The 14,292-nt window shown below is 39.1% G+C and overlaps 1 protein-coding gene across 4 annotated transcripts in view; it reads right to left on the bottom strand.

The window, feature by feature from the left end:
* Pde1a (phosphodiesterase 1A) overlaps positions 1-14,292 on the bottom strand; it is a 256,931-nt gene that overhangs the window by 58,398 nt on the left and 184,241 nt on the right. For all 4 annotated transcript variants that reach the window (XM_060390390.1, XM_060390391.1, XM_060390392.1 and 1 more), the window contains 2 exons: positions 4,611-4,793; positions 479-545 (listed from right to left, as the gene is read on the bottom strand). In XM_060390390.1, the coding sequence (XP_060246373.1) occupies positions 479-545; positions 4,611-4,793 (250 nt within the window). The remainder of the gene's footprint in view (positions 1-478; positions 546-4,610; positions 4,794-14,292) is intronic.

The following is a 14,292-nucleotide window of genomic DNA, read 5'->3' as shown; positions in this document are numbered from 1 at the left end:
TCCCAGTGGAAGCAAGACTTAAGACAGGAAAGTGTGGTTTGTTTTTTTGTTTGTTGTTGTTGGCTAGTTTCTGTATCAGAGTTTTATAACTTCTCAGACTTAAGATCTTGAATAATTTTATTCTTTGCATTTGGTTATTTAAATACAGACTAAAACACCTTTTAATGCAAAATATAAGCATAAGAAGATATTCGTCTCAAAATAATGCCATCTCAAAGTGGAATTCAAGAGCCAAGTAGGTAAAACTTGAAGGAAAAGTTCAAACAGTCATGAACACCGATTGGCACTGGCTGCCAGCACAGACAGTGGTCACGTGACTCTGACATGTAGCTGTCATGTGATGAGCCTTGATTGCTTTGCATTTAAAAAGTGCTCACAATAATTTTCATATTGCAGTATGTAGGCCGCTCCCATTTCTCTCCCTGCCATGTGTAAAAGAAATGAAATTTATGTGATTTTACAAAGGAAATTATTTCACCTTGAGTGTCGCTATGACAGCCGCAGGATATGCCAAACCAACCATGTGATAGGTCTTCCTGTACATCCTAAAAAAGACAGAATAATTGTGTATGCGTCATTCATTTGCTCAACACTTTCAGCTGTTCTCACATATCAAGAAAGGGCAACTCTTGATTTCTTCTCCTTGTGTCCCCACTGTGGCAACGGGGACAACAACAGCCTTTGTTTCTTTGGGTGACAGCCGACACAGCATTTGTCTACTCACGGCGACTCTGGAAGGTGACCTTAGCCTCTAGCAATGGCAGCTTTCTCTGAGCGTCATGCAATTAATAGGCCAAGTGTACTTTCCTTGCACAGTGACACTTTTCACAGGCCACCCCATCTGCGACAGCAGCATACTGTTAGGTCCATTTGTGTACTGGAGGCTGAACAGTGGGAACATGCTTCTACACATGTTTAGATTATCTGCTCACTCATTCACTCACTTTAGAATAGCTACTGTCAGAGGGGAACAGATCTTTCAAAATTTACAAAATCAAATACAAGGCAGAGTCTAGTGAAGACGACCCCAAGACAGAAAACCACAATTAGCTTCTGTCTGGGACTGTGACGGGTTTGTGGCTATTCCCCAGGGTTCTGGAAAGAGATGGTTCTAGTATCAACTGTCTCTTACTTTTACATCAAATTGGCATACAAGAAGCTGTATTCTGTAGATTCAGTGTTGTGACTTTCCCTCCTAAAATATAAGGAGAACATTGTAATCTGATTAACTATGAGAGATGTGGTCAATAGTAGAAATAGCCAAGGGAAAATATTCTGCGTTTCTAATAAAAGTCATTGTGGAAACATAGGAACATTTTTGAATACGTGGTCTATGTGTTAAAATCCAGAAAATGCTTTGCTGTGCAAAAATCAATGATTTTTTGAATAATAGTAAAAAACAAGTGCTTTCTCAGGCTTTCCTTTGACATATGTCATGGGAGCTCGGAATTGAAAGTATGTTTGTTCATGTCTCTCTCTATCCTACCTCCCCATGTCACCACAGATATTTTCCTGTTTCGTTTTCATCATTACCTTAAATAATCATAAGCTATTTTTAGGTGTGGGTGATCAGTATGGTAACAAACTTCTTTACTGAAAGACATCAAAACAGTTTACAATTAAAAGATTTTTATTAATTACCTCATGGAGATAAGTACAATTACTTCAATCCAGCAGAGCAGGAAATGTGCTTATCACACAAAGGTTCCAAAAAAACAATTACTGCTACTGAAGACACTTAGCTGTGAATTCTAAGGAAAGAGTCTTTATATACACATTTTTTTCCTATAATCATCATGAGGAAAAGAGGGATGGGGTGGAAGGAAGGGCAATGAACAGGAAAATGATCAATACAAAAGCTAATATGAACATTTTAAGCATTCAATAGTATTAAATCAGTGAGATTTCCTGGCACAGGAAGGAAGAGAGAATGGGGGGAGCATAGAGTACCCATACTTTGAATTATAAATTAGCCACTTGGTAGCTCTGTGACATTTGGAGCCATCGTTAGTAGTTTGTTTATAAAAAAGAGAGGCATAAGCTTTCTGTGAAAAGCAAAGGATGTGGATGCTGGATGCAGTCTAATAAACCCAACAGTAGAGAGCTCTTGTCGCTATCACTGGAACTCCTTTCATCACCTCCCAGACAATTCTGCTGGTTCCAGCTTCACATAACTCAGACCTCCTGGGCCCAGGGGCTGCTCTTATACCACTGAATTCCCTAGACTGGGTAACAGACTGTGGACATTCTATCACTTATTATATAGAATGAAAAAAGGCAAGACCAGTTGCCAAAAAACAAAAACAAAAACAAAAACAAAAAAACTTTATTAACTTATCTTCTTAATCCTATCATCAAGCATAGAAATGTAAACTTGTAAATTTTATATTCTAGCAAATAAAATTATAGCAAATAAAAAAAATCAGCATGACTGCTCTAGGACAGTATGCAGCTGCCTTTCACATATTAAACAGGTGATGTGTCATAAATCTCAGAAAAAGACTCATGAATATCTTAGAATCCAAGTAAAATTATAATGCATCATTTTTGAAGGTTTCTCTAATACTATGAAATATAATTTCAAACCTTAGAAGCAAAAAAACAAAAACAAAAACAAAAAAAAACCCAAACCCAAAAAACAAAACAAACAAACAAACAAACAAAACCACTCTTATTCTCAACATTGTATCATTGTTCTGGATAGCATTTGGGCAAATAATTGCCCAGACTTGCTGAGGTACTGGGTCTTGTGAGAGAGACTTTTGGGGAGAAGCAACAAGATATATTTTCAGGTTTAAAGGTAATTACTCTTGAAAATTCAAGATAAATATATCAATAATGGGAGTTTGACTTGGTAGATAAAGATTACATTTCTAAACACTTTAAGCATGTTAATTTACAATAATTAAATTTTCATATAGTTATCTTCTGGGCATTTTTGAAATTTGTATTTGAAAGTAAGATTTGTTTAATGTTGCATATAAAAAATAGAAATGTATCAGGTCAATATATGAATCCTGAATTCATAACATTGTCTCATAAGATTCAGTTGGATCTTATCCACAGCTTGCATTGATTTTTCAGCTTGTCAGGGTTTGCAGTATTTTAAACAAGGAAGATAACACACATTCCCTTAGCAAGCCAAGCGTGATGCTTCACTCAAGACTCTGAAATGCTGCTTAGATGTTTTTAATTTGATGCCATGGGAAATCAGTAACCCTTATACAAAAGGAATATGACTGTAGACATTTTCCTCAGCCCGACCTCCTCTAGTCAGAGTTGTCACTAACTAGTGTCTTTAGTATTCTTTTATGTAAGCCAATCAGATGTAGCTAGGAAGCGTGCAAAGTAATTAGAATCATCACTCACTGGATGCTCTTCTGTGTTGTATACTCATGGAATTAACTTTTGAAGTTTTATCACTATGCTCCTAACACATCTTTAAACTGCATTTCAATAGCATTCTTGTTATACTTTCTCATTTACACTTTGAAATTTCAGTATCCTTTCCATTGTTCCTTTGGTTGGAAATGGTGTTCCAAAATATTGAGAGATGAAAAAAAAAGAAAGAAAAAGAAGAAAAGAAAGAAAGAAAGCAAGAAAGAAAGAAAGAAGAAAGAAAGAAAGAAAGAAAAAAAGAAAGAGAAAGAGAGAAGGAAAGAAAGAGAAAAAGGCCAGAATTCACTTAAGGGTGCTAAAGCTGAGCATGGTGACACAAGCCTCAAGTCTCCAGACTCCTGAGACAGAAGAAATAAAAATTTAAGGCCAGCCTGACCTAACCAGTCACTGTGTCAAAACAGTGCCCTGATAAATAACTGTCTGTCCTTCAGTCTGCTCAGTTCCAAAATACCAAATTTGCCACTTTACATATAATTAAATATGTATTTCTTAATCTAAGGGATTCCAGATAAATGTTTTCCAGTTTTGTCACATTGTTAATGGTCTTTCTGTAGTTTTAATTCTGAAACAACTCAACTTTATAGAAAGAAGGTTAGCCTTTTCTTATAAAGATAAAAGAAAAAAAAATGACCGTGTGACACTTGGCCATATTAATATGTGTAAGCATGTAAAACCCAGTAATTCTATGGGGGGGGGGAGGGTCTTCTCTCACCAACACAAATGCTGAAAACTAAGTCCTCCAAAGTGGAAGTAAAAGAGATTTTATCTCATGATGGAAACAGAGAAGGGAAAATCTTTTCTATTTAGGACAAAAAAAAAAAAAAAGACTCACTTGACTTTGAAATAAAAACTACTACGCATTATAGGATTTCTTTTAGGAGTTATTGTAATTTATTTACATGAAATTAATTGATAGCTTATGAGCATGTTGGAAATGTTTATAAACAGATATCCACATGGGCCTATATTTCCAAATGGGCATAATTTCAATCATTTTGTCATCTTACTAGAAATAAGAAAGCATCAAGGCTAGGTGGCTTTGTTGTGGACCTATTCATCGGCAAGGCCAAACTGTCCACTCTAGTCAGACTAACGGTGGTGTGTGTCCCTTACAGGTACAATATAGACCTGTAGAGCTTTGACGTACGGAACACGCTTGCTGCCTCTCAGATTCTCCTATCTTGGGACATGCACTCTGCTGCTTAACTTACCTTTCCACAAAAATCCCAGCCTGAACAGCATGGACGATGCTTCGAAACTTTGGCTTTTCCTCGGCTTTCTTTTTCATTATCCCCATTTTTCGTGTAAAGGTTGAAGCCAACCAGTCTCGGACTTCCGACGGGACTGAGTCGTTTTGAATGTCGCTGAGCTCATCCTCGGTGTCCAGGAGTCTTCTATAAACACATGCACAGGATAAGCGCTGGGAAAGGGGAGCAAAGACTAAAAAGGAAACAAGTATCACGATGATTTGTTTGTTTGCTTGTTTTGCTTCACTCTTTTAAATGGCACACTGTTCTCAATTCTTTAACATAAGCTGTTTATAAAAACTGAATTTACATTTGGAAAGCTCTGTAAGTTTTCAAGCTGGTCACGTTCTCGAGGCATCAAATGATACAAGATATCATGCTGCTCCCCAAATACTGATGAATAGGATTAGCAGTGGCTAAGTTATCAGTTGTCAATCTCATTGATACGCTATCCTAATGTTGATTAGAGCAAAGCAGAAAAGAAAGTTCATAAATAAGTTTGCTGAGTGAGGAAGCAAGTAGAATGGAATGGAAAAGGAGGTTGGGGCTACAAAAACTCTTAGATTTAATTTTTCTACATAGTGCAGATAGTAAGTGCTATTTGAATTTTTTGATGGTTCCAAAAGTCATTTATATGTGCTATTTCATTAAATAAGTTCTTAATTAATGAAATAACTTAATTATTCTAAAATAGTCTTTCTAACAGTATTACTACAGATTTTACAACATTAAAAAAACAGAACAAAACATAAGAGAAGGAAACAAGGGCTCATCAAGTAAAGGACTCGTCATAAAAGTCTGAGACCTGAGTTCAGAACCCATGTGGAAAGAGAGACTGGCCTTCACACATGTGTTATGGCTCTCTCTCTTTCCTCTCTCTCCCATCATATACTCTTACATAAGCAATAATAAATTAAATTTTAGAATAAAGGTAAAAGGGTTGGAGCTGTCCCTTAGTATGCATGGGGAATTGAGGATGCTGTCCCACTCCTAAGATGTCAAAACCATCACATGCTCAAGTTCCATTTATAAAATATCAGGTTAGGTGCACAGGAACCACGAAGTATACCATGTACACCTAAACCAGTTCTCCATTCTACATAACACCTAATAAGATGCACATGTATATGTGTCATACTGTGTTGTTTAAATAAGAATGACAAAAAAATTATACACACTGAGTCCAGGCGCAATTTTTCCCCCAGATGCTTCTAGTTGTTTGAACCCAAAGCCATGGTATGCAAGGATGCAAAGGGGTATGTTGAAAGCTCATTTCCGGAGACTGGAACTCTCTAAAGGAGAGGAACACTGACAGTCAAGAGCTAATTTTAACATTAGGATGAAGCTTTTGTGGGTTTAGAACTTCTGACTAAGAAACAAATGTACCAGAACTTGGTGGGGGTGGGAGGCTGAGGCAGGAGGATTGCAAATTTGAGGCCAACTTGGGCCAGCTTCAAATGAAATCTAGTCTCAACAAAACCAGAACAACACAGAGAACTGCTGGCCGAGGGCATCAGCAGAGTCAAGGAGACACTGAGTATTAACTTATGAAGACTGGTGCTCTGGCTGAAAAGGGGCAGCAGCTGCCACAGGGCAGGCCCCTGAGGAAACAGTCTGACTGAGGCCTGATGGGGTCTGCCGCTGGGAATCTCCTGAAGACTTGAACTGGAGATAATAAACACAAGGTTTCCAAATAAGCACAATTCCAGCTACACAGATCAGTCTACCTGGTCTACAGAACACCAGCTAGCTTGTCCTGTGGCCTGCACTGGCCATTCTCTTAAGAGTGCACCAGATCAATAACCCGGATATCCTTGGCCCACTTTAGTGCTGACCTTTGTGTTCTGACAATCAGTGTGATCCTTTAAATGGCCCCATCTATGTGTTGCTTCCTTCTGTACACACACAATACTTATTTTTCATGATATTAAATAAGTACATATGTATTTATGAAATACCTTAGCAAAAATAAACACTACTTCAGTGCTGGAGTTAAAAAACAATCTGTACACATAAGACAAAAGACATACAGTTGATTAATCATACTGATTAATACTCACTTTGTGATTTTTTAAGTTTCTTTTGCTTCTTATGTTTGAGTGAGTTTGATCTAAAGTTAGACCACTGCAATTCAAAGTAAAAAAAATTGTTGGCTCTTTTGATCATTTTAAGTTAGGTTTCTTCACTAATTTTAACATGGTACTATACTACATGCCTTGAAATTTTCATTACTTAAAGATTATCCCATTTTTATTATCTTTTAATGCAGTGATCGACTAAAACTACAGAGCAGGGCAGTTGGAATAAGAACCATTGTGGTGTAATTGTGTGATGTCACCATGTTCCTCTCATTCTTCTCCTCCTGTTCTTACCAGCTGTGAAACAGAATGCCAGGTGAGTGGCAAGCAGTCCCCTTTCAGTCACATATATTAGTATTCGGGATCTGAAGGCTGTATATCCTAAACTCACAAACTGCCCAGGACAGATGGTCAAAGCAGTCAGAATCCATGTCTATATAACCCTGTAAATACGTGCTCAAACTGACATGTGTTACTCTGGCAATTTCTAGTTCTAATGCATGTAAATCTTTATTGAGGAAGAGTGTGCACTTTTGGGCATGGGGGTGGGTAGAGTAATCGATATATAGTGTAGAATAAAGGAAGCGAGTGTCCAAAGGGAAAAGGATGGGATATGCCACTGTGTACGGAAAAGACACATCTTCAAACAGCAGCAGATACTTGCTAGCGGCTCATTTGGGATGGCACTGGAGGGGTGTGAAGCCCAGCTGAGTGTTTTTATATGCTCATCTGGATGTTTCTCTAAAGATATTCTTTTCCACGTGAAGATGAAACAAGGTAAATTGCCCTTCAAAATGTGGATAGGCCTCACTGAATCAGCTGAAGGCCTTAAACATAAGACGGTGTTAACTAAAGAGAAATTTCTGAGTTGGGATGACTTCCAGATTCAAGATCATAGCATCAATTGCCTATGATTTCCAGCCCAGTAGTCTACCTTGCCGATTGCAAGAGAGTCATTAAAACATGGTTCCCATCCTCTCTCCTGTATGAAGAGCGTGGAGGAACTGCCAGTGTAGAGTTTAAGTCATATACAGGATAAGGTCTTGGTCCCGTATTAATCTTGATTTCTGAAAGCATATTGCTCCTATTGCTGGTTTTACTATATAAAGGAAATCCTATGTAAAGTAAACATTTAAACACCATATTCTTTAGACATGTCAAAATTGTTGGTAACCAGAATAATGAAATAGTGAGCATTAATGTTGTAGACCTTTAACCCTAGGACTCAGGAGGCAGTAATAGGTGGGTCTATGTGAGTTTGAGGCCAGCCCACTCCACATAGTGAGTTTCAGGTGACGCAGGACCACGTAGAAAGAACCTATCTAAAAGAAAAGGAAAGAAAGAAAGAAAAAAAAGAAAAGAAAAGAAAAGAAAAAGAAAACTTAGCATGGCCCTTCTTTGCATGCATCTATATTTCAAAGGAAAGAGACTAACTAGAAAAGAGAATGAGGAGATAATTATGACAGGAAATGTGCTTTAGTAAGGTCATCAGGGACAGTGTCGTTTAAGAACCAAAGAATGAGAACAAATTGAAATTTGGAAACTCTAAGAGAAGGCCATTCCAGACAGATGGGAAGAGCAAGTGCGAATCCCCTGAGAGGCAGGGTGACAGAAATGTTTGAGAACACAGAGGAGGCCAAGCTGGATAAAGAGTCCGGGAAGAAGCCTGTTGGATTTACAGGAAGTGTGAACCAGTATCTCCACGTCTGTGGTGTCTGTTCTTCATTGCTGCCTGACTCATCCCATCCTTCTCCTCTCTACCTAACGACCTCATGCCCTTTTCGTCTCTATCCTCATAGCAGTTTCTGTGTGTTTTGTTTGTTCTGTTTTTCATTGTTGCTTTTAATATGCAATTGCTCGTCTTCAGAAAAGCGTGTGCCCTCCTGAGTCAGAAAGTCGAAGGGCAGCACTGAGACATGAGTGAGGCACACAAGAAAGAAGCTAAACGCGCCAGCACGTATGAGAGATGCCTTAAATATCCTTTCTCTTTAGCTTAACATAAGAAGAGGCCTCCAGGTGGTATTTCAGGCCTGCGCATCTTCCTCAGTCATCACTCTCTCTACCTCTGTTGCACTAGCCTGTGCAATGGGAGTGGTCTTTACAGCTGGCTGGCATTCCTTCCCACTTTCACTATGGGAAAAGAGGGTCTCTTTTTCTGTTTTGTTTTTTGATTAGAATAAGTATCATACTCTAGATAAGTGTGCTGGGCTCTCCTTGCCAAATGATGGAGAACTCTGGACTCAAACTTTTGTTATTCCCAGTAGAAGGTTTTTAATTCCGAACATGGCTGCTCTGGCAAGAGATCACATTGGAAGACCTTCTAGGTCTGTGTGATCTGGCTCGAATACAAACCTGCCTTTAATCGAGGAAACAGGCAAGCAGATATGAGTTCAAGGCCAGCCTGGTATAGAGCAAGTTTCAGGTAAAGAAAGGCTTAGGTGCAGGCATGGTGGTACACGCCTTTAATCCCAAATGAAGATACAGTTAGTTTGTAAAAAGAAGCACCCATGTTTAAAATATCTAATTGACTGGCAGAAAAAGTGACAAATCAGAGAAAGATTTGACAGAATAGGATACAAGCAACTCTCATAAGAAGAGAGAAGAAAGGGGCAATGCAGAAAGAGGAAGTGGTTTTACAGGGAGAATTTCACAGAAAGAGGTTGAATGAGAGAACAAGCTAGACACAGGTAAAGGCAGATCGAGCCAGAGAATGAGGAATCAGAGGATTAAACCAGATTGAGTTAGTTTGAGGCCAAGTAGAGCAATTCAGAGGCTGAGAGAAAAGCCAGATTGAATAAGTCAATAAGTTTGAGCCAGAACAGGTGAGTTGAGCCTGGCAGCCTAGAGCTCAGTAAGATTAAGAAAGGGTGAGCTTATTAAGTAGTAAGTCTCAGGTCAGAAAACATCCTCGGCCTGGGTTAGAGGCTTCCAGGACTAGGTGAATAAACATTCTTTTAATAATTCCCACCCTCATCACATTTCTTCAAATTGTAACCACTCATAAGAGTTTTGAGTGTGTGATGCTAAATATTTTCTAGTCGTTTGTTGGACATATGTCAATCCTGAGGCTGTGCCTTGCACCAGGGTAGGTGTGAGGCATGCAAATAGTATATAAAACCAAAGTGATTCTGCTCCCAAGGTCTTTTCAGACTTTTAATTAGACAATGAGCATTAACCGAGTAAAGAAGTCAGTGAACATTAAGAATCATCAAGTAAAGGGAAGTACGAAGAGGAAGACTATGTAGTTAGATTTAAAACAAACAAACAAACAAACAAACAAACAAACAGAAGGATTGTGCTGGGGTCAGGGCTTTTCTACATGAATGAAACTAAGAATATCTCTGTTTCTCCTCACTCCCGTTCTTCATCTTCCCGCATCTCCCTTGTACTCATTTTCTCCCCCTTTTTTTTTTCTTTATTATACTTTATTCACTTTGTATCCCTCCTGTGGTTCCCTTCCTCCTCCCGTCCCAATCCCTCCCTTCCTCCACCCTCTGAATACATGTCCCTCCCCAAGTCCACTGATAGGGGAGGTCTTCTTTTTCTTTCTTCTAATCCTAGGCAATTAGGTCTCATCAGGAGTGGCTGCAGTGTCTTCTTCTGTGGCCTGGTAATGCTGCTTCCCCCTCAGAGGGAGGTAATTAAAGAGCAGGCCAATCAGTTCAAGTCAGAGACAGTCTCTGTTCCTATTACAATGGAACCCACTTGGATACTGAACTGCCATGGGTTACATCTGTGCAGAGGTCTTAGGTTATCTCCATGCATATAGCGCTTCCTCAAGATCGAGCTATACCACTCGTAGGCATATATCCAAAAGAGGCTCAACTACACAATAAGGACATTTGCTCAACCATGTTTGTAGCAGCCTTATTTGTAATAGCCAGAAGCTGGAAACAGCCCAGATGCCTCTCAGTGGAGGAATGGATACAGAAATTGTGGTACATCTACACAATGGAATATTACTCAGCAATAAAAAAAACACAAGGAAATCATGAAAATTGCAGGTAAATGGTGGGATCTAGAAAAGATCATCCTGGGTGAGCTATCCCAGAAGCAGAAGACGCACATGGTATATACTCACTCATATGGACATATAATATAGGATAAACTACTAAAATCTGTACACCTAAAGAAACTAATCAAGAGGGAGGACTCTTGCTAAAATGCTCAATTTCTATCCAGAAAGGCAAAGAGGATGGACATCAGAAGGAGGAGAAAAGAGGGAACAAGTCAGGAGCCTGACACAAAGGACCTCTGAAAGGCTCTGCCCTACAGACTATCAAAGCAGATGCTGAGACTTAAGGACAACCTTTGGGCAGAGTGCAGGGAATTTTAGGAAAGCAGTAGGAAACAGTAAGATCTGAAGACGACAGGAACTCCACAAGGAGAGCAACAGAACCAAAAATTCTGAGCACAGGGATCTTTCCTGAGACTGATACTCCAATCAAGGACTATGCATTTTCTCCCTCTTAAGACCACTTGGATTTTTCCATGTTTATCTGATCAAACTTGATGGGCCAAGAACCCAAATCATACTATAGTATGGACTAGCATCTCAGGACTTTAGACAGAGTTGTTATAAGCACCCCTCCTATACATTTTTTCAGATGTGCAAAAATCTATCTGAATATTTACATAAGATTGTATTGCCTCTGTCAGTCTAGACGTCTGATAATCTCTTGCAGAGCTTATATTGAGCTAAATTTAAAAATCACAGCTTATGGTGCTGAAATGACAGCTCCTTTCTTTTTTTTTAAATTTTTCATCAATTACACTTTATTCATTCTGCATCCCCCCATAAGCCCCTCCCTCCTCCCCTCCCAATCCCACCCTCCCTCCTCCCTCTGCTTGCATGCCACTCCCCAAGTCCACTAATAGGGGAGGTTCTCCTCTCCTTTCTGATCTTAGTCTGTCAGTTCACATCAAAAGTGGCTGCATTGTCCTCTACTGTGGCCTGGTAAGGCTGCTCCCCCCCAGAGGGAGGTGATCAAAGAGCAGCCCAATCAGATTATGTCAAAGGCAGTCCCTCTTCACATTACTATGTAACCCAATTGCTTGCAAAGAAGTGCTGAGGATGAAAGGCAGTTACCCACAGCAGGATTAAACAAAGAAACAAACAAACAAAAACAGTGACTTTGGCTTTATAAACAATGCTAGACAGGACAAGTCCATTAAATCACACAAGCATAGATCTATTTTTTTCTGCAGAACACAGACTTCAATAGAGTACGTAATGATTATTATGGGGGATGCATGGAGACAGACACTGTAGGGTTATAAAATAAAAGTTCTATGAATAAAAAAAAAAAGATTGTATTGCCAAAACATGCAAAAATTTTTTTCACTTTTCTTTCATTTAATTTCTTACATAAATCTATACAAGGAGAGGTTGTTAAAATGGGTTTCTAAAATGTTTGTAATTAGTTGTCTCCAAATATAAATAGTTTGATTGTCCTCTATCTTATAGTTATAAGTCAATAAGAGCATAAATATTCGTCCTGTGAGGGATCTTAAGAAATAAAGACTTCCTGTTTTAGAAGCATGCAATGTGAAAACATACATACTGGTGTGTTTTCCTTAGGAGTCCATAAAGAGCACTATACAGGAAATAAATGATAAGGCATATGTGTAACAGGCTACCACTGTTGACCTCTAAAAAAAGCTTCGCTTTTTGACACAATGTTTTTAGTCTCAATGGGAGTCAGCAAAGATTAAAGAGAGGTTCTCAGACAGGGGCTATGTGTGGAAAGTAGTCCAGGGAACTGAGAAAAATTGACCTTGCATCTGATCAGTGATCAAGTGATCCTTTGGAGCTATTTATAGGCCGAAATTTCTCTCCAAATAAGATGACACATCTCCCAAAGGGCTTATATTTTGAACTAAAAAGTTTGCAGGGGGAAAGGGAAATAAAGAAGGAGGCAGCCTCGGAAGGAGAGGTCATGGGATTTTGACTCTTACAATTATATGTCAGTGAAAATATTTCTGTCTGAAGTGGACTCTTGGAAAATAGTCACACCCAAGGAACCACAGTCCTTTCCAGGAAGTTGGTGGCCACAATCAAACCTAAGAATCACAATTCAAATGGTGGGTGTAATTAGGAGAGGAACAGCTTCCCAAGATTGACTTTTTCTTTTTCTTCCATGCATGCCATTTATATGATAAGGGGTTTACTTCAAGAAGCAATTAACTCATCCATTTCACCCCTAATGTTTGATGAGTCAAGAGCAGGAACATCATTTTTCTACCCAAGACAGAATCAATGTTTTAATTCCATTTACCTGGTGAACAAACTATGTATTCTATGCTTCAATTTTACAGTGTTTCCTAAAAGGCTTACAAGTTGAGTTAAGACGTGAATTGTCAACTTCTTGTGTGTTAAGGCTGTACCAGCCTGGCTGTGGATGACTTGCTGCCCCTGCTGCCCAGGCTCTCACTGCCTTTGCCTCGCTTTACAGCCAGGTGCTCACCACACCACCTCAGTGTGCCCACCTCAGTGTGCCTTCCTCAAAAGCAGCTCATTTTTGGCTGCTCTTAGGGAGGAGGCATGCAGGTGCCAATAACTGAGTTTTCTTTAAGAGAATGGATCTCTGAGGAAGAATACTGAGCTGAGGATTTAGAGAATACTGCATGGAGGATTTAGAGAAACAACACCACAAAATATTTCAGAGTAACATGCTGATAGAAAAGTCCAGCATCCTAGTACCTGGAAAAGGTTGAGGGAAAGACTCCAAACACATTTTATCTTCTAGACTTATCAAGTCTAGAGAGGAACATACTCCCAGAAGGCCATCATTGGTACCCTGAAGTAGAAGTCAATGTTCAGGGGACCAGGACTCTGACGTAGTGCTAAGGGTGAGACTGAACACACATCTTCCGTGTGGCACCCTTCTTGACACTTGGAAAGTGGGCTAAGAGAAACACATCCGTCTATTTCATACACACCTTTTGTGGTCAGTGCTTCCCATTAGATACCCACGTAATATCAGAGGAACCCATTAATGGTGTTTATCTGATTAACAATGCCTGTGTTCCGAGTGGACTAACATATTTTCTTCCATTTGCCCATCCACCAAAGACACCATGAACATTATACCAGTCTTCCAGTCAGACTTCAGAACTATCTGAGCATAGATATAGAAAAATATACCAACCAACTCTACTGCTTATATTCTGAATGTGGGTGGGGGAAGACAAAGTTAGCTCATTCGTCCTTCAAAATGCTACTTTAAGGAAGATTTTCACCTCTGTCTATTTAAGGATTAATCAAAGAAGCACAGACCCTTAAGATAATTGCTCAGTCGGTGACCATGACAAATTCTGAGCTCCAGAGTATTTGATTTAGGGGTCTAAGTCTTTAACTGTTGAGATCTCAATTTCAAATTATGCTTTTCTTTCAAAGTTCAAAGATGCTAGAGTGCCTTCCCATTCAGCCAGTAATAGCAGCAGTCATTATTTTCCATCTTGTCTACACTTTGAAATTGAGAGCTAAAAATAACCTTTAAACATTCTTGGTTGGGAGAGAAAAATGGTGGTAGGGACATAATATAAATTTGAAGAGATAAATGGGG

This window comes from Meriones unguiculatus, chromosome 8 (genome assembly GCF_030254825.1).
Source record: "Meriones unguiculatus strain TT.TT164.6M chromosome 8, Bangor_MerUng_6.1, whole genome shotgun sequence".
NCBI lineage: Eukaryota > Metazoa > Chordata > Mammalia > Rodentia > Muridae > Meriones > Meriones unguiculatus.
This window is presented reverse-complemented; position numbering and strand designations above follow the sequence as displayed.